The sequence below is a fragment of the Vicugna pacos genome, chromosome 27 (assembly GCF_048564905.1).
Source record: "Vicugna pacos chromosome 27, VicPac4, whole genome shotgun sequence".
Classification (NCBI taxonomy): Eukaryota; Metazoa; Chordata; class Mammalia; order Artiodactyla; family Camelidae; genus Vicugna; species Vicugna pacos.
Genome location: NC_133013.1, coordinates 18,407,523 through 18,432,672, shown reverse-complemented (window position 1 = coordinate 18,432,672; position 25,150 = coordinate 18,407,523). Strand labels below are relative to the sequence as shown.

At 51.9% G+C, this 25,150-nt stretch overlaps 1 protein-coding gene across 5 annotated transcripts; it reads left to right on the top strand.

Moving 5' to 3' along the window:
* The first annotated feature begins 434 nt into the window (after positions 1-434).
* Positions 435-25,150, top strand: ANPEP (alanyl aminopeptidase, membrane). Of its 5 annotated transcripts, none has more exons than XM_072950771.1 (21): positions 435-701; positions 7,655-8,371; positions 8,897-9,039; positions 9,150-9,289; positions 9,713-9,839; positions 9,924-10,078; positions 10,339-10,452; positions 10,551-10,694; positions 10,873-10,938; positions 11,063-11,128; positions 12,617-12,792; positions 13,053-13,132; positions 14,470-14,603; positions 14,724-14,779; positions 15,728-15,875; positions 19,083-19,174; positions 19,639-19,749; positions 19,877-20,044; positions 20,751-20,891; positions 21,299-21,380; positions 24,542-25,150. In XM_072950771.1, exons 2-21 carry the CDS (start codon positions 7,761-7,763, stop codon positions 24,689-24,691), a joined length of 2,904 nt encoding a protein of 967 aa, XP_072806872.1. In that variant the 5' UTR covers positions 435-701; positions 7,655-7,760; the 3' UTR covers positions 24,692-25,150. The 5 variants fall into 5 exon arrangements, with proteins under 5 accessions (XP_072806872.1, XP_006198515.2, XP_072806871.1 ...); XM_006198453.4 differs by having other exon boundaries at positions 7,534-8,371; XM_072950770.1 differs by having other exon boundaries at positions 7,531-8,371.

Below are 25,150 nucleotides of genomic sequence, written 5' to 3'. Positions count from 1 at the left end.
TCTTGTACTGCCCAGTAAAAAGATGCGCAGAGAAGAGACTGCCCTGCCTCTGGCTGCACAGTCTCTGGAAGCCGAATACTCCTGTCTCCAGTCTTTTGGGGGTTTTTTTGGCTAGGTCCTGCTGCTTCTCTGCCTTCTCAGTGATGAGCCCCAGGTATCACGAAAGTTAAATGATGTCCTTCTGAGATTTATTTATCTCAAACAATCATCGCCCGGGGATGCCTGGTTTCTTCTGCTGGATGACTGGGGCTCCCCACCCAACCCCCCCTCCCCCCCTCCCCGGCCCAACAAGAAGGACAAGGCTGTGCCCCTCTCTCAGGGGCAGTGGTGGTCCAGATGTGGAGGGGCGGGCAGGGGAGCTGCGGCCACAGCGGGGTTGGGTGGAGAAGTGCTGGTGAGGGAGCAGGAGACCTGGAACCCAAGAGCGAAGACAGCGCCTGCGGGCCCGGCCGTCGCTGGAGCCGCTCCCTATCCTGGGGCTCCAGGGAGCCTGCGGGCGGGTGGAGGAGGAGTCCGGGCGGAACTGCGGGCGGGTAGGGGTTAACCCGAGAGGAGTAGTGGTCGGGTCAGGTTACTTCCCTTTAAAAATACGGGGAAAGGAGGAGCCAGGTCCTGGTGGGCAGCGTCGGTGGCTGGCCCAGCTCGTCGTTCCGGGGAGGAGGATCCGAGCGGGTCAGGGTCGGGCGACCCGGCGGCCGCAGGCAAGTGGAGCTCGGTGGAGGGGGGCTGCGGGGTGCGCAGGGGCTGTGGGGTGGCTGCCGGGCGGCAGCGGGAGTGAGGAAGGGACCTCGACGCAAGCGCGCAGAAACCCCGACGTCCCTACTGACGCCCCCTTCTCAGACGGGTACACTGAGGGCCAGGCAGCGCGAAGGATTCTTTTGGCCAAGATCCCGCTAGGATCTCACGACCAGGTTGGCTCCGCAGCAGGCCGGTCAGCCGGTCAGGGGACCGCCCACCTGGAGAGGTGGCCCCCAGGGTGGGGAGGGGCGCTGCTGGCGCCTCCGGGGGAGGATGGATGGAGAGACCCCGCTGGTGCAGGACTCTGCCCTGCTAGGGTCTGAGGCAGTTTGGCCTGGGGACTAAAGTTGCTTGCATGGTGACTGCGAGGTACAGCCGCTCAGTCTCGTAGTGGGTGGGGCGGAGCCAAACATGAACGCAATCCCGGCCAGCCTAGGGGTCTGTACAGGCCCCAGAGGAGGAGGGCGCCCGGGGCCAGGGCCCCAGCAGGAGTCCCCCTTTACCAACCTTGGACAGTTTGCCTTTGTCCAAAGCCCTCCACCGGACTCCTATTTTAAAGGAAATTACTATTTTTAAGCACCCGTTTTACAATCGTGGTCTCCCTTGCTCTTTACAACAACTGTTAGAATGCAGGTTTCCCTGCGGTGGGAACCGAGGCTCTCCAGCACTCCCTGGGGAGCAGTGGAGACAGACCAATGTTCCTACTACAACCCACACTTGTTCTGGGGAGGAGTCCTCCAAATGGGGCCAGTGGGGTCCTTCCCCAGCACCTCCAAAACCCCTAGCAGTGCAGCGGGCAGGAGGGCCCAGTTGAGTCACACCTTGAGGTTTTGTGACTTGGATCCACCTCCTCCCTCCATCCCAGCCCAGGGACCACACCTACCAGGAAGTGTGACTGAGATAAGAGCACTGGTCTCACTCAGACTTCAGGCTTGATTGTGGCTTCGTCCCTGAGTCTCTAAATGACCTGGACCTCCCCGAGCCTTGCTTTATTCACACGTAAAAGGGGAGTCTTGGGCCAGTTTGGCCGTTGGGTTGGTCGTCTGTATTTGGAGCTGGCAGTAGATAAGCGAGGTGGGGAAGGTGAGAAATCAGGGCATGGCCCAGAGGATGTGGAAATGGGCCTTCAATCCACCAAAGACTGGCCCAACACATTGAGGGCAGGGGAGCTGGGGATGGCAGGGCAACTGGCCCCTCTCTGGCAGTGGGCTGGCATCCTCCACTTGCCCACCTCCCTAAAGAGCCCTAGAGTCTAAGGCTAGACTGTCAGTGGCAGAAAGCTGACCCAGGAGAGCTGCTCTCATTTCACAGATGGAGAAACAAGCTCAGCTGTGTGAGGCAGCCCAGTCCCCTCCCTGCCCTCTGCTTCCCTCAGCCTTCTAGGGAGTGGGGCACTGGCTTCTTCCCACTTCCACAACCCTTAAGCCAAGCCCTCCAGCCCCTTTGCTTCAGGAGTTTTACCACTAAGCATCCTGAGAGACAGGTGAGGGTCCCATGTGGGAAGGTGCTAGGGTTTTGGAATTGCTCCTGGGCTTGTGACTCTGGTGGAAGATCCAGACCCTGTGCTGAAGGCTATTTATGACATTTTGAGAGGGATGGCATGGACAGTGGGCTACCTGCTCACACTGAGGCTCCTGGGTGCCTTCCTTCACAGAGGCCAACAGTCATCACCTCTAGGCTGCCTGGGCCCAACCCTGGGTGTCTGTCATCCGAGACGCTACAGTGGTCCGGCTGCACCCTTGGAGGCAGGCCAGGGTCCTCCACAGAGGCATGTGTCTGCTAGCAGCCCCCAGCACTCCCCTGCAGATAAGGAGTTCTACTTCCTAGAACCACCACCAGCTCCAGGTCCTGGTCTGGGGATGGGGAGTTCATGGCCCCTTTGCAGAGCCCCAAGCTGGCTTCCACCAGGTTCCCAGTCTCTCAGCCGTCCCTTGCAGCAGCCATTCCCACTCCATGCCCCTTAGTGTACCTATAACATTCAGAAGAGGGACACAAAGTTCCTCTAAAAGATGATCAGACCTTTCGTCCTGTTCCGATCAGCCTTCTATAACTTGCTATCATGTGTTATGCTGAAAGGTGTGTGTCTCCTCCTTTGGTCTTTTAACCTCCTAGGCACTGCACAGTAGGAACTGTGGGCTGTGTGGGAAGATGCTTTAGGAGGCATGTACAGTTAAGCAATAGAACCAGCCAAATGGTGTCACCACCATTATCCTGGTGGTGACTATCTGCTCAGTTACACAGTTGGGAGTTGCTAGGCAGGATCTGCAGCCCAGAATTGCCCTTCTAAGGCTGGTGTACTTCTTCCAACTCCACGAGGGCCCTTTCTGCTCCTTCTGTCCTGAGTGCCCTGCATTTTGGCTCCAGAGGACAAGACAGGAGCCAACTTCCCATAGGGGCCTTCTGTGGTTCTCACAGGATGGACAGTGTCCAAAGCTGCCAGAGGAAGCACCCTAGGGGCTGGCCCAGGCCCAGCCTCATGCAGCTGTGAGTGGAGACCTCAGAAGCCCGGGAGAAGGCCAGGGCCCTGAAGGGCCAGACTGTGCCCTGTGCTGGGGCCCCAGCCTCATCCCCGCTCCCTACTCACTGCTCCTTCAGAGCAGACAGATGGACTTCAGGTTGTTCCTTAGCTCCCTGCCTGCCCAGCCTTGTGGTGGCTGATGGGCAGGAGGGCAAGAGTAGGGAGGGGCTGAGTGAGCATGAACAGCAGCCTACCCCAAGACCTGTGATCTGTGAGGGAGCCTGGATTACACAGTTGTTTGCCTGACAGCTGGTCCTCAACTTTCCCCACCACAGCCCCTCCCAGGCTCCTGGTATTTTCTTGTTTAAGTAGAAGGCAACTTGTAGCCCCATCTTTTCCTATTCAGTTGATATCTTCTACATATGAGGCTATGCCTTAAATATTCTCTAGCATGATCTTTGTCAACCTTAATTTTCTTTTTAAATTTAGAACTTTTGTTCTCTGGACCAAAACATAAGCAGAGCAGAAATAATATAAACCCATAGATAGAAAGGCTGCTTTGGTTGAGACCAAGACTGAGGACTCAGCTTCTCCCACATCAAGAGATGAACAGAAAAAGGAATACACACATTAATTCACCTACAGAAAGGCTCCACGCCAGACAGCCTGCAGGTGATGCCACCCCCAGAATCATACACAATGGAACAGTGATTCCCAAAGTGAGTGCAGCTGTATAAGATGATTTTAGGAGCTACCTGGATGAGTAGTTTTTAAATCAATAGTCATAAATTGAAATGTGTATTGGAAAAGTTAAAACATCATTATTACTCAGAAGGGGAGTAAGTAGTGAATTGATTTGAAGAAAACTAGTAAGTGAGTAACATATAGAAGGATCACAGATGCGGCAAAACTCACAAAGGTGATTTGTATGCACAATCTCGGAGCCCAAGAAGGAGCATGAGGCATGGGTGGGAAATCTGTGCCAAGGATCAAGGGTCTGAATTATGCTGAGCTCCATCTTTAACCACTGCCTCTCATTTTCTTATTGGTGTATCCATTCCACCAGAGCACAGAAGGTAACAGAGGAAGAGGGTTTGAGATGAAACCAGAGCATCATCAGAGGCTGGATCACACTGGAACTATAAGCCATGGCAAGGACTGTGGACATTGTCATTCATTTAGCTAGCATTGGGCTTCTGCCCTGTTCAAGGCATGGAGGGGTGTACAAAGTCACAGAGGCTTCCCTTGAAGTGCCTAGGTCTGTTGAAAAGCTTTTGAACACATAAATGGCCTTTAATATGTGCTGTGATAGAGGTGTGAACCAGAGGCCAGAGAAGCACTGGGGGAAAGGGGCTGCCTGTGCATGAGAAGGCAGTGACATTTGAGCTGGGTTTTAAAGAATGGGTAGGAGTTTGACAGGAGGGAGAGGAAAGGCATTCCTGGCAGTGGAAGCTGCATAGGTAAAGGAACAGAGAGGTATGAAAAAGTCCAGAAAGTTCAGGGAAACTGCAACAGCTGGAGCCACATTGGCCATTGGAAAGAGGAAAGGTCAGAGGGTCAAGTTCACAGAAGGTTTTCAGGTTCAATCCAGAGTTGAGGTTTCATTCTGCAAGCAGTAAGGAGCCAGAGACCAGGTTCAAGCAGGTTAGGGAGATCCCTGTGCCAAGGTGTGTGGGCAGGTGGGGTGACAAGGGAGGACAGCATGGTTATTGCTGCCCAGTCGGGTGTGGAGATGGCCATGCCTGGGCCTCAGCAGGGAGTCAGAAGAGGGGTCCCTTTTCATTATCACTGAGGCGGAAGCTGTGGAACATGCCCCTCTCTGTGCCCCCAGCCTGGGCTGGCCTGGTGCCCAGAAGAGGGACCTCTCATTACAGGGCAATGAACTGCCTGCTGCACTAACTTTGAAGACCAGAGGCCCTTTTCAAAAGAGTAAAGATTCCAGCCAGCTGGGCCAGTGGTCTGTGTCCAAAGCAAACAGGAAAAGGCCATAGTGGGTCAGGCAGGGCCTCTTTCTTTGTTTGGAGTAGGGATTAGCCCAGGGAGGCTTGTGCGTCCTTCTGCTGCAAAGGTGGAAGTGGGCTGCAGGCCCTACAGAGTGAAACTCAGTGCAGGGAAATGGATGGTCTTTGGGTGCCAGCCTACAGCGATGCAATAAAGATGGCCTCCCTTGGCAAGTTTAGCTCTCACGGAAGGAAACTGGAAGCACAGACTTCTCATCCTCGGTCAGCCTCGGGTGCCACAGTTCCCTCTGTCACTGTGCCCAAGCTGGAGCCTTCCCCAGGTACTTGGCTTCACACTTGTGCCCCTTGGCCATCAGCCCAGGCTTGATGAGGGTGGCTGCAGGTCACTGCAGCGGGAAGTCCACACTGCCCAGACCAGCGCCCTAGGGGCGGGTCTCTAGAGAGAAGGAGGGATGTGCTGAGGGCTCAGAGAACCCTCAAGCTCAAAGATGGGCATCCAGGACTCCCCTGAAGACCCCACACTCAGACCCTGGCTTCCAATGGCCGGATGACAGGTGGCAATTGTTCACTCTTGCAGGGATGCCTGAATGAATTAATCTATGCATACAGTCAGTCCAAGCACGCATTAATTTACCAAGCCTTCAAGCAGTCTCCAAGGGTGGCCAGCCCAAGCCAAGGCAGGGAGTGGAGTTGAATGAGGCCCTCAAGGAGCTGACAAGCTAATGGAGCAGACAGGCATGAGCCCTGAGATGCATTTGGCCTTAGTGAGAGTCCTGCCTGTCTGCCATGGTGGGAGGAGAGCTGAGAGAAAGGGGCAGACAATTCTCTCAAAGCAAGAGTGGGAGTGGGGATGGGAGGGTGGGGAAATAGGACTAGAAAGATTTCAATAAGGAGTGATTCCTGAATTAACTTATTCACTCATTCACCCATTCACTTGTTCATGCATGTGTACATTCTCTCATCAAATATGTACTGAGCTACTACTGTGTCCCAGTCACCGTGCCTAGTACCACTGAGCAGAAGCAGCCAAGAACCTGCTCTCACAGCGCCTGCAGTTGGTGGGGGAGACAGGCAACACTCAAGTCACTACCATGCAGATCAAATGGAAAACTGCACTGAGTTATAGGACTTTGAAGAAGAGGTTTGTAGTGCTAAAGGGCTTGACCAGGTCAGAGAGGTCAGGGTGTCTTCTCTGAGAAAGACTTGAAGGATGAATAGGAATGATGACTAGGAAACAGGGCAAGAAGGGGGAGAAGATAAGCCAAGCAGAGGGAACTGCATATTCAAAGGCCCTGTGGTGGAGGGGCAGAATGAAGCCCAGAGTAGCTGGAGTTCTGCAACACAGGGGAGTGTGGTAAGAATGAGGCTAGGAAGTGATAGCACTTGAACTTGTAGGTGTCTTTAGAAGATTTGGTCTAGATTCCAAGAGCAAAAAGGTTTTAAGAAGTGGTGCAAAATGATCCAATTTGTGTGGCAAACTGATTTGAGGGGCTCTAAGTGGACATGAGGAGTCCATGAGGATGCAGCAGTGCCCACATAAACAGTGAGAGTGGCTGTGACCAAGGACATGGTGAGACTGGAGGGCAGGGTGAGGTGGATGTTGGGGTGAGGGTCAGGTGGTGTTGAGGTCTGAGAAATTGGGCTGCTGGATGGGAAGGGTGACAATGAGCATCATTTTCCTGTAAAAACATACTGTATTGAGTATAAGTAATATGTTCATTTTAAGGATAGAATGAATGAGCTCTTGGTAAGAAAGGAAGGATTTTTAGTTTTTACCATATGATGTTTAATGTTTTCACATTAAATCTGTTCAACAAATATAAGAAGTAAATTCTATTATTTGTATGAGGAAAGGGGTCTCAGAAAGGTAAGTATCCTGCCCAAGGTCATGGCTGGGGAGAGGTTAAGCCTCCACCAGACTCCTGTCTTCAAAAAAAAAAAGGCAAAACAACTTACTTCATTCTACTCAGTGAGCTGATAATTGAGGGAAAAGTTTTTGGCAAAAAAGGGAAAGGGAGGGGAGCCTGGAAGAACTCCTTGCTCTGGAAGAATGCAAGGGAGGCTGGGACCATGCTGCTGAGGAGCCCCGGGCATCCTTCCAGGATGTAACCACATGGGTGACCCAGTGTGTTCCTGACCCAAGCCAGAAACCAACTCTCCTCTTCTCTCCACCTCCCATCTCTTGTTCCTGGGAAGTCTTTCTAACCTCCTGGATCTAACCTCAGTCCTCCTGCTCCTGCCCACACTTAGCTCGCAGGCAGAGCTGTGCCACCTGCCTGGTCCCTCTCACTGTTGGGCCCGCAGTCTGCCCTTCAGTCCGTGGTGGGCTCACAGGCAGCCTGTAGCCTGTAACTGGACACTGTTTGCTCCCAGCAGGCACCCCTGAGCCGCACTCCGCACACTGTTCCTGGATCTCCTCTCCGGAACCTGGGCAGAGTGTGTTCCTACCCAGTCCAGTGACCTTCGCCTGTCTGAGTCCTGGTTAATTTTTGCCCAGTCTGCAGGCTGCAGGGCTCCTCCCCTTCAGGGATATAAGCCTGGCCCGAGGCTGCCCTGTTCCTCGCCTGTCCTGAGCCTCCCCGCGCTCCCTCCCCACCCTCACCATGGGAAAGGGATTCTACATTTCCAAGGCCCTGGGCATCCTGGGCATCCTCCTGGGTGTGGCGGCTGTGGCCACCATCATTGCTCTGTCTGTGGTATACGCCCAGGAGAAGAACAAGAATGCCAAGTGTGCCACTGTGGCCCCTTCCACGACCCCCTCCACGACCCCCTCCACCAGTTCAGCCACCACCTTGGACCAGAGCAAGCCGTGGAACCAATACCGTCTACCCACGACCCTGTTGCCCGACTCCTACAATGTGAAGCTGAGGCCCTACCTCACCCCCAACGATCAGGGCCTGTATATCTTCAAGGGCACGAGCACCGTCCGCTTCATCTGCAAGGAGCCCACCAATGTCATCATCATCCATAGCAAGAAGCTCAACTACACCACCACCCAGGAGCACATGGTGGTCCTACGGGGCGTTGGGGGCTCCCAGGCTCCCAGCATCGACAGGACTGAGCTGGTAGAGCTCACCCAGTACCTGGTGGTGCACCTCAAGAGCTCGCTGGAGGCAGGTGGAATGTATGAGATGGACACTGAGTTTGAAGGGGAGCTGGCCGACGACCTGGCAGGTTTCTACCGCAGCGAGTACATGGAAGGCAACGTTAAAAAGTAAGTCGGAGCTCGGTCTGCCGGGTGGGGGCAGATGCTCGATGCTGAGGCAGAGCTGGATCCTGGGGGCCAAGGAAGGGCTGGACTCAAGGCCTTTGAACCTTCTGGAGCCTTTGGCTGGCCCACTGCTCCATCCACAGCTCTGGTAGAGCAGCTACGGAGCTGTTTCTCAGAGGGCCCCTCTACACCACATTAAGGGGCCAGGGATTAGTGATGACAGTGCTTCTTAGATAGACAGGAAAACAGGCTCCAAGGAGAGAAATTTGCCCAAGGTCTCCCAGCTAATACAGTGACAGACTGTCAGGACTTTGACCTTCCATCCAGAAGGAGCCTTGTCCCCCTTGTCAGCTGGCCTGTGGGCCCAGAGGCGGCCTGGGGGAGGTGGGGAGGGAAGGGATTAGGCCGGAGAGCCATCTGTGCACCCCTTCCTGTGGACACCCAGCAACACCCTATAGCCCCCATCCTGCCTACTCCCACGGGCACAGACATTATGCTGCACACCTTCTAACCCCCTGCTTTGGGCAGGGTGCTGGCCACGACACAAATGCAGGCTCCAGATGCCCGGAAATCCTTCCCGTGCTTTGATGAACCAGCCATGAAGGCCACGTTCAACATCACCCTCATCCACCCCAAGGACCTCACGGCCCTGTCCAACATGCTGCCCAAAGGTGAGTGGGTCTGGCAGGGACCACACAGCCTAGGGAAGATGGCCCCTCGGGCTGGGACTCAGGGCAGGGGAGAGGGCACACCCTGACATGCCTGCATACTCCCTGCCCAGGTCCCAGTGTCCCACTTGAGGGAGACCCCAACTGGAACGTCACTGAGTTCGAAACCACACCTAAAATGTCCACGTACCTACTGGCCTTCATCGTGAGCGAGTTCACGTGTGTGGAGGGAAAGTCAGCCAATGATGTCCTGGTACGGAGCTGAGCCCACCTGTCCTTCCCCGGGATTGGTCCTGGTCTAGGGAGTGAATATTCCTGTTTATCCTCATCCTTGTTGCAGCTCCTGAGTTGTTAGACAGTGAATCCCAGTTCTGAGTGATTTGGGGCAAATGTCTTAAGTTCTCTGACTCTCAGTCTCTACATCTCAAAAATTAGACCCTCCTCACAAAGAAAGAGTTCCCAGCCCCTGGGTACCAGACTCATGGTGAAGATTTGTTATTTTATGCTCCAAAAGCTCCTCCCTACAACTCAAAGCTTGGCGGAGATTGCACCTCTACCCCGTGACCAAGCTCTTGGTTTAACCCGGTTGGTCCCCTAGCCTGCTGTGCCCTGGGACTTGGCCCACCTATACCATGACCCAAGAGATGCCCATGACCTACCCCTATCTTCTTTGCAGATCAGGATCTGGGCTCGGCCTAATGCAACTGCGGAGGGCCATGGCATTTATGCCCTGAACAAGACAGGTCCCATCTTAGACTTCTTTGCCCATCACTATGCTACATCATACCCACTCCCCAAATCTGGTGAGTGAGGGGCCTTGTGCTAGGGGGAAGCAGATGGGTGTCTATACCAAGAGGCCATCCTGCCAATGCCATTGACCTCCCCAGATCAGATTGCCTTGCCTGACTTCAATGCTGGTGCCATGGAGAACTGGGGGCTGGTGACCTACCGGGAGAATGCGCTACTGTTTGACCCACTGTCCTCCTCCATCAGCAACAAGGAGCGGGTGGTCACTGTGATTGCTCATGAGCTGGCCCACCAGGTAGCCCCCATCATGGGGAATGCAGACAAAGAAAGAGGGGGGCTTTGAGAGGAGATGGCATATGTTGTGACTCTACCCTTCACAGCTGAGGAAGGCAGAGGGTTCCACCTGGCAAGATAGCAGGGAGGTGTCACTATGATGTCAGTAAAGTCTTGAGCTCAAGACTGGCACGCGGGGTGCACTTGGTGAACGGTAGCCCTGGGTACTGTTAGTGACTACAAGCCAGAGTGGTTTGCTGGGCTGACCTCCCTCCCCCACAGTGGTTTGGAAACCTGGTGACTCTGGCCTGGTGGAATGACCTGTGGCTGAATGAGGGCTTTGCCTCCTACGTGGAGTACCTGGGTGCTGACTATGCAGAGCCCACCTGGAATCTGGTGAGCCCACTGCCCTGGAGCCCCTAGGGTCTGGGGTGGGGGAAACCTGGGTCACCCCCTCCCAGGCCAGTCTCCTGATGGCTGTTGGGGATTTGCAGAAAGACCTCATAGTGACGAATGACGTGTACCCTGTGATGGCTGTGGACGCACTGGCCTCCTCCCACCCGCTGACCACCCCTGCCGTGGAGGTCAACACACCTGCCCAGATTAGCGAGATGTTCGACACCATCTCCTACAGCAAGGTGCTGCCCAGCCTCCGTGCTGGTCCTGAGACAGTGGGGGGCATGAGGAAGGAGGTGGGGACTCGGCCCACAGGGGCCCCACTGAAGCCGGGGCTCTGGGAGCACCTGTCCCAACCCAGTGGGGACACAGGGTCCGGCTGGCTCAGTGCAGTCTTCTGAGCCCCCTCCCCTCCACCAGGGAGCCTCGGTCATCAGGATGCTCTCTAACTTCCTGACTGAGGAACTGTTCAAGAAGGGCCTGGCAGTGAGTACCCTTGGCCAGCCATGAGGTGGGGGGCGTTTCCTCCAGGCCCCAGCCTACCACAGAGGTTGAGTGGTAGAGGCTGGGGGCATCAGCTTTACCCTCACCATGCCCTGTCTTTCCACAGTCCTACTTGAATGCCTTTGCCTATCAGAACACCACCTACCTGGACCTGTGGGAGCACTTGCAGAAGGTCAGTAACAGCCAGCCCCACTGAAGCCATTCTATGGGGGTCCGAGATGCTGAAAGTCCCTGGGGAGTATGTAAGAGAATGTGCCCAGCTCCACTGCTTACCCTCCCAGGCAGGTCATTGGGAGCCTTGCTTGCTCATCTGTAAAATGGGCACAATGATGACTCCTGGGGGTGGTGTTGAGGGAGCCTGGGTCAGGAGTCCTGGCTGGCAGCCTGCCTCCCGCTGCAGTGAGCTCTGTGATGGGAGCTGACGGGTGAGGAAATAGGCTCTCATGTTCCCAAGCCCAAGCCCAGGCCTTCCTCTGCCTGGAACTTTGGAGCCAGTCTTTTGCCTACTCAGCACTTCTGGCTGCCTTGTGCTCCGCCGGCCCCTCCCAGGCCTGACTTTGCCCACACTAGCACCCTCAGTGCATGCTCTGACCCTCCCATCCAGCCCCAGCTGGAGTCTGCATTCTCTCCATCCTCCCCCCGTCACATCCTCTCCTTTATAGCTGCCCCCTCCTCTCTGTGGCCCTGTCAGCCCGATTGACCCCTCAATGTGCCTGTGCTCCATGACCAGCCTGACCAGGGAGGGGAGGCCCAGGACCTTGTCACAGAGTCACAGGTGGGCTCCAGTGCCCTCCTGGCCGGTCTCCAGCCCAACATCCATCTGCCATGAGCCTGATCCTCCTTCCCCACCTCCCACATCCTCAGTCCCTCCCTACCCCTTCCATTGTCTTTCTTGCCCTGCCGCAGTTGTCCTCTCCTTCCTCTCCTCCAAAGCTGAGTCCTCCTCGATGCCAGCGCCCTCCAGCTCCATCTCTCCCTCCTGCTCCCTCTTAGCCTGAGCCCCCTCTCTCTGCAGCCCCCCAGAGTTCCTCTCCCCACTGGCTTGCACTTTCTGACATGGTCTGCCCTCTTTGTATGCTGTTTTTAGTTTTTTATTTTCTCTGTTTTTAACAGATGTGTTTGGTTTATTACAAAAGCAAGGCACACACATGGAACAAGATGAAAAAAGATTTAAGACAATAACAACCACCCTAAGCCCACCCCCAGACCCCCACCCAGGGGTGTTTCCTTCACGTCACCCACAGCCCTCTCCCTCACCCTCCCTGCGACACTGGGACACTGATTTTCCTTCATCTCTGCCTCCTTTCCCTGCCCATTCTCCCAGGTTTGTTCAGGCTGAGCCATGGGCATCCTGGGTGCCCCTCCCTGACAGCCCCCCACCCCAGGTTGGATCATAGAATGGAGGGACCATATAGATTTGTTCAGTCAGTGCAGGATGAACCAGAGGCCAAGAAGACTTGGCTTATCCAGCACTGGGCAGCCGAGGAGAGAGAGAGCTGGCCTAGGACCCCAGCTTCTGCCTCCCAGCCCAGTGCTCCTCCACTGCCTTCCAGCAAAGAGGGGCCACTAGGGAGAGGCCAGGGGTGCAGGGGCTGCCCTGGATGGGTGGGTTGGGAGAATGGCAGCCCGCTGATGGCTGGACCATCTTGCTCTGCCCAAGGCTGTAAACAATCAGACGTCCATCCAACTGCCAGACACTGTGAGAGCTATCATGGACCGCTGGACCCTGCAGATGGGCTTCCCTGTCATCACCGTGGACACCAAGACAGGGGATATCTCCCAGAAACACTTCCTCCTTGACCCCAACTCCAACGTCACCCGCCCCTCAGAGTTCAAGTGAGCAGATGGGGTCACTGAGACAGGTGTCCTAGGCAGGATGAGGGGGAGTTGCTATGGGGCCCTTGACCATAGCAGGGACTGGCCTGCTGTGGCCCCTGCCCTGGTGGCTGTAGACAGTCTCCCTCTTGGGCCAGGAGGATGGGGGTGCTTGGTGCCAGAGTCAGGCAGAAACTGGGAGCCCAGGCAGGGCTGCCCTTTGCCAGCAGTGGCCAAGAGCCGCCATCTCTTACACCTGACCTCTGGGTCTCTTGTTGCAGCTATCTGTGGATTGTTCCCATCTCGTCTATCAGAAATGGCACACCGCAGGCCCACTACTGGCTGCAGGGCCAGGAAAAAGGTAGCCTGGCCTGCCCTGGGGGATAGCCGCTCCTGGCCCACGTCCCAGGGGTCCTGGCAGCCTCCAGGGGGCTTCCTTCATTGCTCCATTCAACAGATGGAGCCAGCTTCTTTGGTTCTAAGCTCTACTTTGTTGCTGCCCAGCTGTATGACTCTGGTCAAGTTACCATCTCTTTCTGGTCTCCGTTTCCTCATCTATAAAATGGGGCTAAGAACAACATCTGCCCCAAAGAGTTGTGTGAGGATTAAAGGAGAGGATTCCCACATAATGTTTACAACAGTGCCTGATACATAATATGAGCAGCCCTACTCTGCCAGGCACTGAGGAAATCAAGGTCAAGGTGAGTCACCCTCTGCCTAGGCCAAGGCTGCCGATGAAGGGAAGGAAGACAAGGAGTTCAAACTTTCCAGAGCTGTGCTGAGCACTTTAGGAGAGGCATGTATGGTCTCCGAGCTACTGGGGCAGGGGGGCAGGGGGGCAGGGAGCTGGGAATAAGGGAGATTCAGCTTCATGAAGAGGTCAGGAAAGGCTTCCTGGAAGAGGTGAGCTTAGTCTTGGAGGAAGAGTAGAAGTCCACCAGGCTAATGGCGGCAAAGAGAAGCAGTCCAGGCAGTCAACAGCAAGTACAAGGTATGAGGTAGGAGAGAATGTGGGGACTGAGTGTGGCTCCGGCAGAGGTGTATCCTGGCTCCAGGTGAAGTGGGTCCCTGCAGGCTGCAGGAGACAATGGCCATGTCCTCAGGCCAGGAAGATTCCGAGTAGGTGGCAGGTGGGAAGTGCATGAGCAATTGGGTCTGACCTGCAGATGTGGAAGGATGCCCTCTGGCTGCCAGGAGAAAGGGTAGCGGGAGAGCAGCGAGGAGGGGGCGTGGAGCCCCAAGGAACAGATGAGCAGCGTTGCAGGGCTTGCTGGGTGGGAGGCTCTGCCTGGGTTTCCCACTTGGTGACTGGGGTGTGATGGGAGGAAGAGGGGGTGGAGGAGGAGTAACTGCCTGGGGAGTTGAGTCTAAGTGGCCCCAGAGGTGGTGGTGGTGATGTACTTGTCCAGGCAGATGTCACTGGCCCAGCCACTCAGAGCCTGTGGGAGGCAGGGCAGCCGCTGAGGTTCAGAGGTGGCAACTGTTCTGTGTGAGGTCAGCGGCCAGCCAGAGGCCTGGCAGCCTGTCCTGCACCTCCTCTCTGCCCCTCTCCTTGGGCACTGCCCGGGCGGTGTGAGGGCCCACCGCTGCCAGGCTGCAGGGGAGGCTGCTCTACGGAAGCCTGGAGAGAGGAGGGCTGAGGGTCCGGTCAGCCAGTGGCCTGAGCAGCCCCGCCCCAGCTCTGGTCTCTCCCCACAGCCCAGGATAATCTGTTCAAAACTGAAACGGATGAATGGGTCCTGCTGAATGTCAATGTGACAGGCTATTACCAGGTGAACTACGATGACAACAACTGGAGGATGATTCAGACTCAGCTGCAGATAGACCCATCGGTGGGTACCTGCCTCCCCACCCCATCCCCTGCCCCAGGCCCAGCCGCAGGGGGGCGCCCCAGACTGCAGGGCCTGCCCCCACTGCCAGCCCAAGGTCACACACTCTGTTGCCCCTTCTAGGCCATCCCTGTCATCAATCGGGCGCAGGTCATCTACGATGGTTTCAACCTTGCCAAGTGAGTGTCCCTTCCTCCTCGGGCCCTGCCTGCTCAGCCACAGAAGCCTGGTGACTTGGCAAGTGCAATTCCATAGTGAGAGCCAGTGCTCCCTCCCAGTGTCCTCACTGTGTGCCCGGCATAGCGCAGCAGGCTCCAAGTGCTCCAGACTCCTCTCCCTTGGCCTCACTTCCCCAGAGATTGTTAGTGTTACAGCCCACATTTCCCAAATAAGAAATCTAAGGCTCAGAGTTTGAATACCTTGCCCGAGGTCACACAGTAGCCCATGACAGCCAGACACAAGCCTGTCCAACTCCCAAACCACATTGTATTCCATGGCACCAAGGTTCTCCTGAGGGCTAACTGTGCTTAGCAAGTGCTAGGTGCTAAAAAGAATCTGGAAAAGACAGGACAGGAGAGATGCAGCATGAATAGACAAATATTTATTGAGCAGCTGCCGTGTGTGTAAGCACCGGCAGGTGCTAAGTTCTTGACATAAGTGATGTCACCCATAGACATGGGCATTTATGAACCAAATGTGCACAGATGGCCTGAGGAGGAGGGAGAGGGAGGAAAGCCCAGAGGACCAAACAAATCAGAGAAGAGGTGTTCAGAGTAAAGGGCACAGGCCTCTTGTCTTTTTGAATCTGAGCTCTGTTTCTTATGGGCTGTGTGACCTTAGGCAAGGCACTTCACCTCTCTGAGCTATAGTTTCCTTATATGTAAAATGGGGTTGATAAGAAAAGGAATGTGACTGGCAGTGGGTGAGGGCCAATCCTGGGCTGGCCTTATTGGTGGCACCACCCAGCATCCACGTCCCCCCTCCCTCCAGATCTTCGTTCCCTCAGGAAAGCTGGAGCTGGCTCAGCTGGGACTCTGGGACCTCAGGCTCTAGGAGCAGGCTGGGGTTCCCACAGTGAGGCTGGGCTGGGTGGGGGTGCTTACTTGAGCCCCTCTATCTGTCCCTAGTGCTCATATTGTCTCTGTCACCCTGGCACTGAACAACACCCTCTTCCTGAACAAAGAGACAGAGTACATGCCCTGGCAGGCCGCCCTGAACAGCCTGAGCTACTTCAAGCTCATGTTCGACCGCTCCGAGGTCTACGGCCCCATGAAGGTACAGAGGGACAGGGCAGGGTTCAAGGATGAATTCCCCAGTGCCCCAAATTATACCACGGGGAAATGAATAGAAACGTTGCCTGGGGTGGTGAAACGTCCAGGCTGACACAACACCAGCTCCTTTGCTGCAAGCGGGCTTGGCAGTGGTGACAGGTCAGGAGGGACGTGGGGGTGAAGACAGCAGGGACTGAAAAGGTGAGCAGACTGAGAGGACATGGCAAGAACACAGACTTCTAGCAGAATTTGCTAGATTTGGAAACAAACACCTTCAGAAGGCAACCGAAAAGGCCACGGTATAGGAAGGGCGTGGAGGTGGAGGGGAAAGCCCGTCTTTCACCAGCTCTGTCACCGGGGGCAATCCTCTCCAGCCCCAGTGATCCCCTCTGTGAAAGGAGCAGGACTGTGCCTGCCTAGCTTGCCCTAGGGGCCTGGAGGGAGATGCAGATGTTAAGGGCTTTGAAGCATGATTGGGAGGGTAGGGGGGTCGCGGGTCAGAGGGAAACTTGCTTGCTCTGGATGAAGCTGAATCCATAGGGTGTTCATTGCAAAAACTCTTAAATATCCAATACTTGGGGATTGGTTAAGTAAATTAGAATATCCATTTGATGGAATATTATTAGATTAGCCATTAGATCCTACTCGAAGAGATCATTAAAATTTTTTTCACATTATTAACTTCCTGTTATGGTTAATGAGGTTTTAACTTATTTTAACTCATTAACCTACCTATACCTTGGATTCACCCCATCCTCCTAATGTAGTTAAATCACAATATTTGGTCAACTCAGTATTCAGCATTTACTTCATGTGATTTTTTTTTGACTTTTTTTTTTTTTTTTGCAAAGGGGAAGTAATTAGGTTTACTTATTTATTTTTTAGAGGAAATATTAGGGATTGAACCCAGGACCTCATGTATGCTAAGCATGCACTCTACCACTTGAGCTATAGCCTCCCCCCACTTTATGTGATTATTTAAATATCATTCTCTGCTGAGCCACATAGATGTTTCCTTTTTTATACATCTTACACAAATGTATCAGACAATACAACAATTTTGCTTTTTCCTGGAGGCTTCCCTCTTGGAGCCCTCTGTCCGCCTGCTCCCTTCTAGAACTGCTACTCAGCTCCCATGCTGGGAGGCTCTCCCTTGTTGCATCTCTTGCTTCCTGAATCCATGGATTCCTCCTTGAGTTTTCTCTCTATTTGGGGAGCACATCTTCAAGGAATTTTGGAGAAGGGATTCATAAGCGGTCGATTTTTTCAGGTAGATTTTCTGAAATGTCTTCATTTCACCTTCACACTAAATTGAGAGTTTACTTGGGTTTAGAAGTTTGTAGGTTGGAAATTATTCCTCAGAAAAATTAGATCTTGCTCCACTGGCATCAAGCCTCTTGTGCTGCTGTTGAGAAGCCCAGAGCCTTTCTCACTCCCAGTTCTTTGAATGTGGCTGGGTTCGTCCTTCTGGAAGCTTGTGGGCTCTTCTCTCGATCCTGGTGGTCCTTCGTGTGGTCCTTTCTCATCCTTCTACTCTTTCAATCTGGGTAATTTTGCATTACCCTCTTAAACTTTCTCCCCCCCTTCCCCCTCCCAGGTTCTCTCTTTCTGGGAACCCTTTTAATACAACTCACCACTCTCACCTTGGCCCTCTAGTTTTCTTCTCGCCTATTTTCCAGCTTGTTGACTTTTGTTCTGCCTTCTGGGCTATGCCCTCAGCTTAGCACACCACCTCTCCTCTGCAGATTGTTTTTTTTTTTTTCTATCATATTTTTAAGCTTCCAAGTGCTGTTCCTGGCTCCAGCGTCCTGTGCAATATCTTCTCTGAACCTTCAGAGGATATTTGTCACTGGCTTTTACAGTTTTCTTTCTCTTCCATTGACTCACTTCCCCCAAGTCTTCTATTTGTTTTGGCTTCCTCTTTCAAGTTGGAAGCTGAGCTGCCCCTTCGGATTTGAAAGTGAGGCAATAAAACATGATTGAAAGCTTCATGGGGAGGAGGAGCTTGTCACCTCTAGTCTCATTGTGGGGAGACTTGGTGGCCCAGTAACTCCTCATGGGGACCCTCGAAAAAGAATATCCATGAATGTATTCCCTTGAGACCATTTGGTCTTCAGAGAGTGACCTTCTATCTTATAGAATGAGGCTCATTTTCTGGGATCAGGGTAGGGAAGGAAAGCAGGGACACCTCCATTCCTATGGAAACCTTCCCCTCTGGCCCTCAATGCAGTCCAACGACCCTCACACTGTCTGCGGACCCTAGTTCTGAGCACCTCTGATTCAGCCTTGCCCATGGGGGAAGGAAGGGTATTGCTTGATGCAAAGAGATAAGCAGGGGCTTGGGGGTTTGACTGGTCCTTCTATAGACTTTGACTGCATTGCCCTGTTCACAGCCCTGCCTCACTCCTGTCCCTCACACATTCAGCCCTCTAATTCTGAGCCTTGTCACAGCAAGTCTCCTTGCCTCTGTCCCCATCTCCCCCACGGCAGGTGCTCTGCTGCAGACTCTCCCACTCTGCCAAGTCTGTGACATCTCCCTCTCTCTGCCTTCTGCCTCCCAACTGTGTGGATGTCTCATCCACTGTTGTTTCCTCTCCTATTCTCTTGGTTCTTAGGGGTTTATTCCTTTTATGTTTGGATGTGGATTCTTGTTGACACACATGATAATCTACTATGTTGAACCAGAGTCTGCAAAGGATTTTAATAACGTGGGATGGGGCTTACGTGACAATGCCAAGTAAAGAGCAGCATGCAGAATTGTAGATATGCTCACTAGAAAAGAGCAAGGAAGGGGCCAGCTCACCGATGTGGAAATCACGGTTTTGGTAAATTCTAGGGTGGTTAGTGTTTTCTGCCTGTGCTCTACTGTGTTTCCTACATTCCCCACAATAAAGGCAGAATTCTTGGTCAGGCAGTGGGGGAGGGGGTCCTAACTCTATATTAGGAAATGGTGACACTTAGGCACACAGTGTCAGAGCTGCTCGAGGCTTTAAGGAGAAAGAATCTCAGATCAGTCATCTGAAACCTGGGCTAGTGCCGGCCCCTTTGAGCACTGTTTAGCCTTGGGCAAGGCCCTTAGCCTCTGGTCTCTTGCTTCTGTAACCATTAGTTTTTGCTACTCCTGCCCACTCACACCAGAGACTCTGCGGGGCTCCAGGTGGGTCAGGTATGAGTCTCCTCTTTGAAGCTATTCATGTTTTTTTTTCCCCAGAAATATCTCAGGAAGCAGGTCGAACCCCTCTTCCAACATTTTGAAAGTATCACCAAAAACTGGACTGAGCGCCCACAAAACCTGATGGACCAGTGAGTATGACCTCTCCTGGGTCTGAAGACTACTGGTGGCCCGGGCACCCTGACCTGGGGAACAGAGCAATGCCCCAGCCACATCCTCCTCTGGAGCTCCAAACTCCTGGCTGGACCAGGGCCACCAGGCAGGGACAGACCCCCATCTAGGAGTAGGAGGCCCTGCGCTGAGGCTCTGTGTGGCCTGTGAACCCACCTGGCCTCTTCGTGCAAATGACCAAACTGAAACTCCAAGGTACCCTCACTGACTTGGTCATTCAGATGCTAGTTGTTGAAGGTGGGCTGGAGCTTGTGCCAGCCCTCCCCCCGCTGCCCAAGGCAAGGCAAATACGGAGACCCAGAGGGCCAGGGGGCTGCAGCCTCAGAGCCCCAGCCCTGCTGCCCTGCTGGAGTTGTGTGTCAGTGGGGGAGTCTTTGCTGGAGTCAGGGCCAGGCATGCTGATGAAGTGTCACCCCTGGGGCAGGTACAATGAGATTAATGCCATCAGCACTGCCTGCTCCAACGGGCTGTCCAAGTGTGAGGAGCTGGCCAAGACCCTTTTCAACAACTGGATGAAAGACCCCGAAAATAACCCGTGAGTGTGTCCCCTCCTCCTCCCCTGATCTTCATCTGTCCATCAAGCCCACAGCCCTGTCCTCATCAGACCCTTGTCCCATCCTCCCTGCTGCTGCTCCATCCCTGACACCCCCACCCCACGCCAGGATCCATCCCAACCTGCGGTCCACCATCTACTGCAACGCCATCGCCCAGGGTGGCCAGGAGGAGTGGGACTTCGCCTGGGAGCAGTTCCAAAAAGCCCAACTGGTTAATGAGGCTGACAAACTCCGCTCAGGGCTGGCCTGCAGCAATGAGGTCTGGCTCCTAAACAGGTGAGGATGGGGCTGGGTGAATTCCCCTCCTTACCAGGGACTGGGATCTCAGTGTGGAGGAGAAAGAACCAGCCAGGTCTCCACACTCTTTCGTGGGATCCTTGCAAACTCATGATGGGCAGTATGTTCCCCATTTTACAGATGAAGACACTGAGGCTCAGAGAAGCAAAACAATTTGACCAAGGTCCAGAAGCTTTACTAAATGAAAAAGCCAAGATTTGAATCCTGGTCGGAGTCCACGCCCTGTGCTTTTCACTGCTGCAGGCTCCTAGCTTTTTCTTCTCTGTCAAGGGCTCTGGTGCAGCTGGACCTGAGTCCTTCTGGACATCCAGCTAGGCAACCCTCCAAAACCTTGGATCAGGTTCTTGGCTCCCACTTTGTGCCTCATATGCCATCTCCTAGACTTAAGTAAAGAAGAGTCTCTTCCAGTGCCAGAGACAGGAGTGGCCACCCTACTTGGTACAGGGCTCACCCCTTCCTTCATACATTCATCATAAGATATTTATCAGGCACCAGATCTCTGTCAATTGTTACACCTGGCATAGCCAGTGACCCTGCTTAGGGGACTCAGTGTCCCATCTACAAGAGGGAGGTAGGACCAAGGGGTCTCCAACCCTCAGCATGCTGAGGAGAGGATGCTGGAGAGATGGGGGGCAGGGAGGGGGCGGGCAGGGTCCTTTTATAACGCAGCATGCTGCCCTCCCAGGTACCTGAGTTACACCCTGAACCCTGACCTCATCCGGAAGCAGGATGCCACCTCTACTATTAACAGCATTGCCAGCAATGTCATCGGGCAACCTCTGGCCTGGGACTTTGTCCAGAGCAACTGGAAGAAGCTCTTTCAGGAGTGAGTCGGCCAAGAGCATGTCAGGGGAAGGAGCACCAAGGCTCGGTCTGCAGGCTGGTCCGTGTGCATAGGACCCCACAGGGTCCAGAGTGGAGGGTAGACACTGCATAGGAGTGGTCAAAAAAGAACCCAGTGTGAGTAGGGGCAGGAATCGAAAGACAGGGCAGCCGGACATCCCTTTTCCCACCTGGGGTAAAGAAAGTCTGATGGTGCAAGTGTTCTCTGAAGAGATGGGAGCAAGGACACTGGACACTTGTGTTCAAGTCCCTAGTGGTGTCTCCTTGGGAGCGTCATTTCATCACATCTACGAGATGCAGACAGGCACAGGCTACGGGGCCGCCTGCCAGTCACTGAATGTTGTTGGTTCCCAGCCCCTCTCACGGTTCCTCTCTCTCCCTGCCCTGCAGTTATGGTGGTGGTTCCTTCTCCTTCTCCAACCTCATCCAGGCTGTGACCCGAAGATTCTCCACAGAGCAAGAGCTGCAGGAGGTAAGAAGCCCCAGGCCCTGGGGTGGCGCCCAGGGGCCCATCCCCAGTCTCAAGAGGCATCCGCCACTCAGTTCCCACAGCATGTGTTCACGGTGGAGCAGGGCTCCTTGTGGCCTGGCCTTCCTCATTTCCAGGGGAAGCTGGGTATCCAGACTCTTTAAATGTCAAAATTCAATCACAATTTTTTTTATTGTGCATTGCATATATAATAGGTAATCCAAGAGCAGTTGAAGGAGGATGTATGACACTTGAAACCCTATCTCAGACTCTGCTTCTGGGGAATCCAATCTAGACATTCATATTTTAGCTAAGATTCAATCACAAAGATTCATCTTAGAATTTTTATATAGGCAAAAGGTAAAGAGAATACTATAATGACCCTCCATGTACCCATTACCCAGACTGAATAATTGTCAATATTTGCCAACACTTTTTTGGGGCAGACAGTTTCCAAGCAAATCACTGATATTATGTAATTTCACCTATAAATACTTTACTTTCTAAAATAAAGGAATTTTTAAAACATAATCTCACTGTCATTAGCAAATCCAAGGAAATTACCAATTCTTTACTATCATCTTATATCCAGGCCATTTTCAAATTCTCTGTCATTTTTTAAAAATTCTTTTTGCAGTTGGCTTGTATGTTTGAATCAGAAGCCAAAGGTAACTCATTGAATTAGGTTGATTCATTCTTATTTTTAAACTGAGACGCAATTCATGTATCATAAAATTTACCATTTTAAGTGGTTTTTAATATATTTACAAGATTGGACAACCGTCACCACCATCTAATTCTAGGACATTTTTATTATCCCAAAAAGGAATCCCATTCCCATTAGCAATCACTCCCCATTCTTCTGTCACCAGCCCCTGGCAGCCACCAATCTACTCTCTGTCTCTATGGATATACATATTCTGGATATTTCATAAAATGGAATAATATAATATGTGGCCTTTTGTGTCTGGCTTCTTTCACCTAGCATAATGTTTTCATGTTGTAGCATGTGTCATTCCTTTTTATGGCTGAATAATTTTCCATTGCATGGATATACTACATTTTGTTTATCCATTCATCAGTTGATAGACATTTGGGTTGTTTCTACTTTTTGACTATTCTGAATAATGCTGCTATGAACATTATGTGCACATTTTGAGTGGACATATGATTTCATTTCTCTTGGGTGTACACCTAAGAGTGGAACTGCTAGGTCATTTCGTAACTATGTCTAACTACTTGAGTAACTGCCAAAATGTTTTTTCCAAAGCAACTGCACCAGTTTACATTCCCTCCAGCAATGTGTAAAGGTTCAATTTTCTTTATGTTTTTGCAGACACTTGTTATTTTCCTCTTTTTTTTTTTAATTATAGCCATCCTACTGGGTGAAAAGTGGTATCCCATTGTGCTTATGAGTTGCATTTCTTTGAAGACTAATGACGTTGAGCATCTTTTCATGTGCTTTTTTGAGGAATGTCTTGTATGTCTTTGGAGAAATGTTTATTCAAATCCTTCACCCAGTTTTTAATTGGTATATACCTCTTTCTATTGTTGAGGTGTAAGAGTTCTTTATATATTCTGGATTCTAGGCCTTTATTAGACAAATGATTTGCAAGTATTTTCTCCCATTTTGTGGATTGTCTTTTCACTCTCTTGATAGTATCTTTGATACACCAAAGTTTTTTAATTTGATGAATTCTTTCTATTTTTTTTGTTGTTGTTGTTGTTGCTTGTGCTTTATGTGTCATATCTAAGAAAGCTGCCTAATCCAAGTTCACAAAGATTTATATTGATGCTTTTTACTAAGATTCTTATCATTTTCACTCTTACATTTAGGACTGACCAAATTTGACTTGATTTTTGTATATCGTGTAGGGTAGAGGTCCAGCTTCATTCTTTTGCATGTGGCTATCCAATTGCCCCAGCACCATTTATTAAAAGGACTACTCTTTCACCTATTGGATGATCTTGGCACCTTTGTTGAAAATCAATTAACTGTAAATGTGAGAGTTGACTTCTGGACTGTCAATTCTATCTCATCGATCTATCTGTCCATCTTTATGCTAGTCCCATACTGTCTTGATTACTGTAGATTTGTAGTGAGTTTTGAAATCGGGATTATGAGCCTTTCAACTTTGTTCTTTTTCAAGATTGTTTGGCTATTCTGAGTCTGCATTTGTTTATGAATTTTAGGATCAGCTTGTCAATTTCTGCAAAAAAAAAAGAGATAGCTGGAATTTTGATAGGGATTGCACTGAATCTGTAGATCAATTTTGGGAGTATTTTCATTTTAATGTTATTAAATCTTCCAATCCATTAGACTTATTTGGGTCCCTTTCCCCTTTTATTTAGGGCTTCTTAATTCCCTCAACAACATTTTGTCATTTTCAACATACCAGTCTTGCACTTCTTTTGTTAAATTTATTCCTAAGTATTTTACTCTTTTTGATGCTATTGTATACAGAACTGTTTTCTTCATTTCATTTTCAGATTTTTCATTGCTAGTGTATAGAAATACAACTGATTTTTGTACATTGCTCTTATATCCTGCAACTTTGCTGAACTCATAAGTTTTAATAGTTGTGGTTTTTTTTTTTTTCTGATTCCTTGGCATTTTCTGTATACAAAATCATGTCATCTGCAAATAGAAATCTCTTACTTCTTCCTTTCTGGATGCTTTTTAATTTAATTTTATTGTCTAATTGCCCTGGCTGCAACCTCCAATACTAAATGTATCTTTTAATTTGTAGCATCTATTTAAAAAAAGAAGATTTATTTGTTCAAGTAACTAGGTAATTTGTACAACAGAAATGGCTACAGTGAATTTGGCTGGTTGCTTCCTTGTGGTGTCTGTTTAATTTGTCCCTCTCCCTTCCCTCGATTGGATTGAGACTGTAATTCAATTAAAAACTAAGGGTCAACCCAATGAAGAACCACAGAGTGAAGGCCAAATACACGTAGGAGCCAGATTTAACCTTGGGGCTGTCATTTTTGACTTCTGCCCAGGAGAGGGAAGGACTGGCTCTTCCTGTCCTGGAGAACAGGCTATGGTCCCCCTTCCCAGGGGCCCTAACGTGAAGGGGTCGGACAGAGGGCCTGGCAGCCCTCTCTTCAAGGCTGTTAGAGACCGAGCCTGGCGCTCAGAATTATCCTTCTCTTGGCAGCTGGAGCAGTTCAAGCAGAACAACATGGACGTAGGCTTCGGCTCAGGCACCCGGGCTCTGGAGCAAGCGCTGGAGAAGACCAAAGCCAACATCAAATGGGTGAAGGAGAACAAGGAGGTGGTCTTACAGTGGTTCACAGAAAACAGCTAACAGACCCTGGTCCTTACAGTCACCTGGCCCCTATATGAGATGCCTGTGTGGTGTGTCCTAGGGCCCACAGCAGGGCTCTCATTCCTGAAGCCTGAGGCACCCTAAGAGGAGTCCTCCCCTTAGGAACAGCCTCTGTTGTCTCCACTCTGCCCTGGGAGCCAATCCAGTTTCTGATGGTCAGACTGTCCAAGTGCCTCCTCCCAGCCTCTGCTCCTTGTGCCAACCCACCCCAGGCCTGGCATGGCTCTTGTCGCCCAAGGCCTTGGGGCTGATCTCAGGGAAGTCCAGCTCCAGGGCCAGATGAACAGAAGCCCTCAGGGGGTGATGGATGGCCTTGGCAGGCTGCCCTGTGCCCTCCCTCACCTTCCCATAAAGACCCCGAACCTGAGGGATCAACAGGGCACTAGATCTTTTATTTTTTTTTCTAAGAGAAAATGTAAATAAAGGACTTCTAGATGA

Excerpts from the sequence above, each read along its gene's own strand:
- ANPEP (XM_072950771.1), top strand. The coding sequence starts at position 7,761 with ATGGGAAAGGGATTCTACATTTCCAAGGCCCTGGGCATCCTGGGCATC. Across the intron at positions 11,129-12,616 it reads TGTGGGAGCACTTGCAGAAG|GCTGTAAACAATCAGACGTC; the intron begins GTCAGTAACAGC and ends GCTCTGCCCAAG. Across the intron at positions 20,045-20,750 it reads GAGGTCTGGCTCCTAAACAG|GTACCTGAGTTACACCCTGA; the intron begins GTGAGGATGGGG and ends CTGCCCTCCCAG.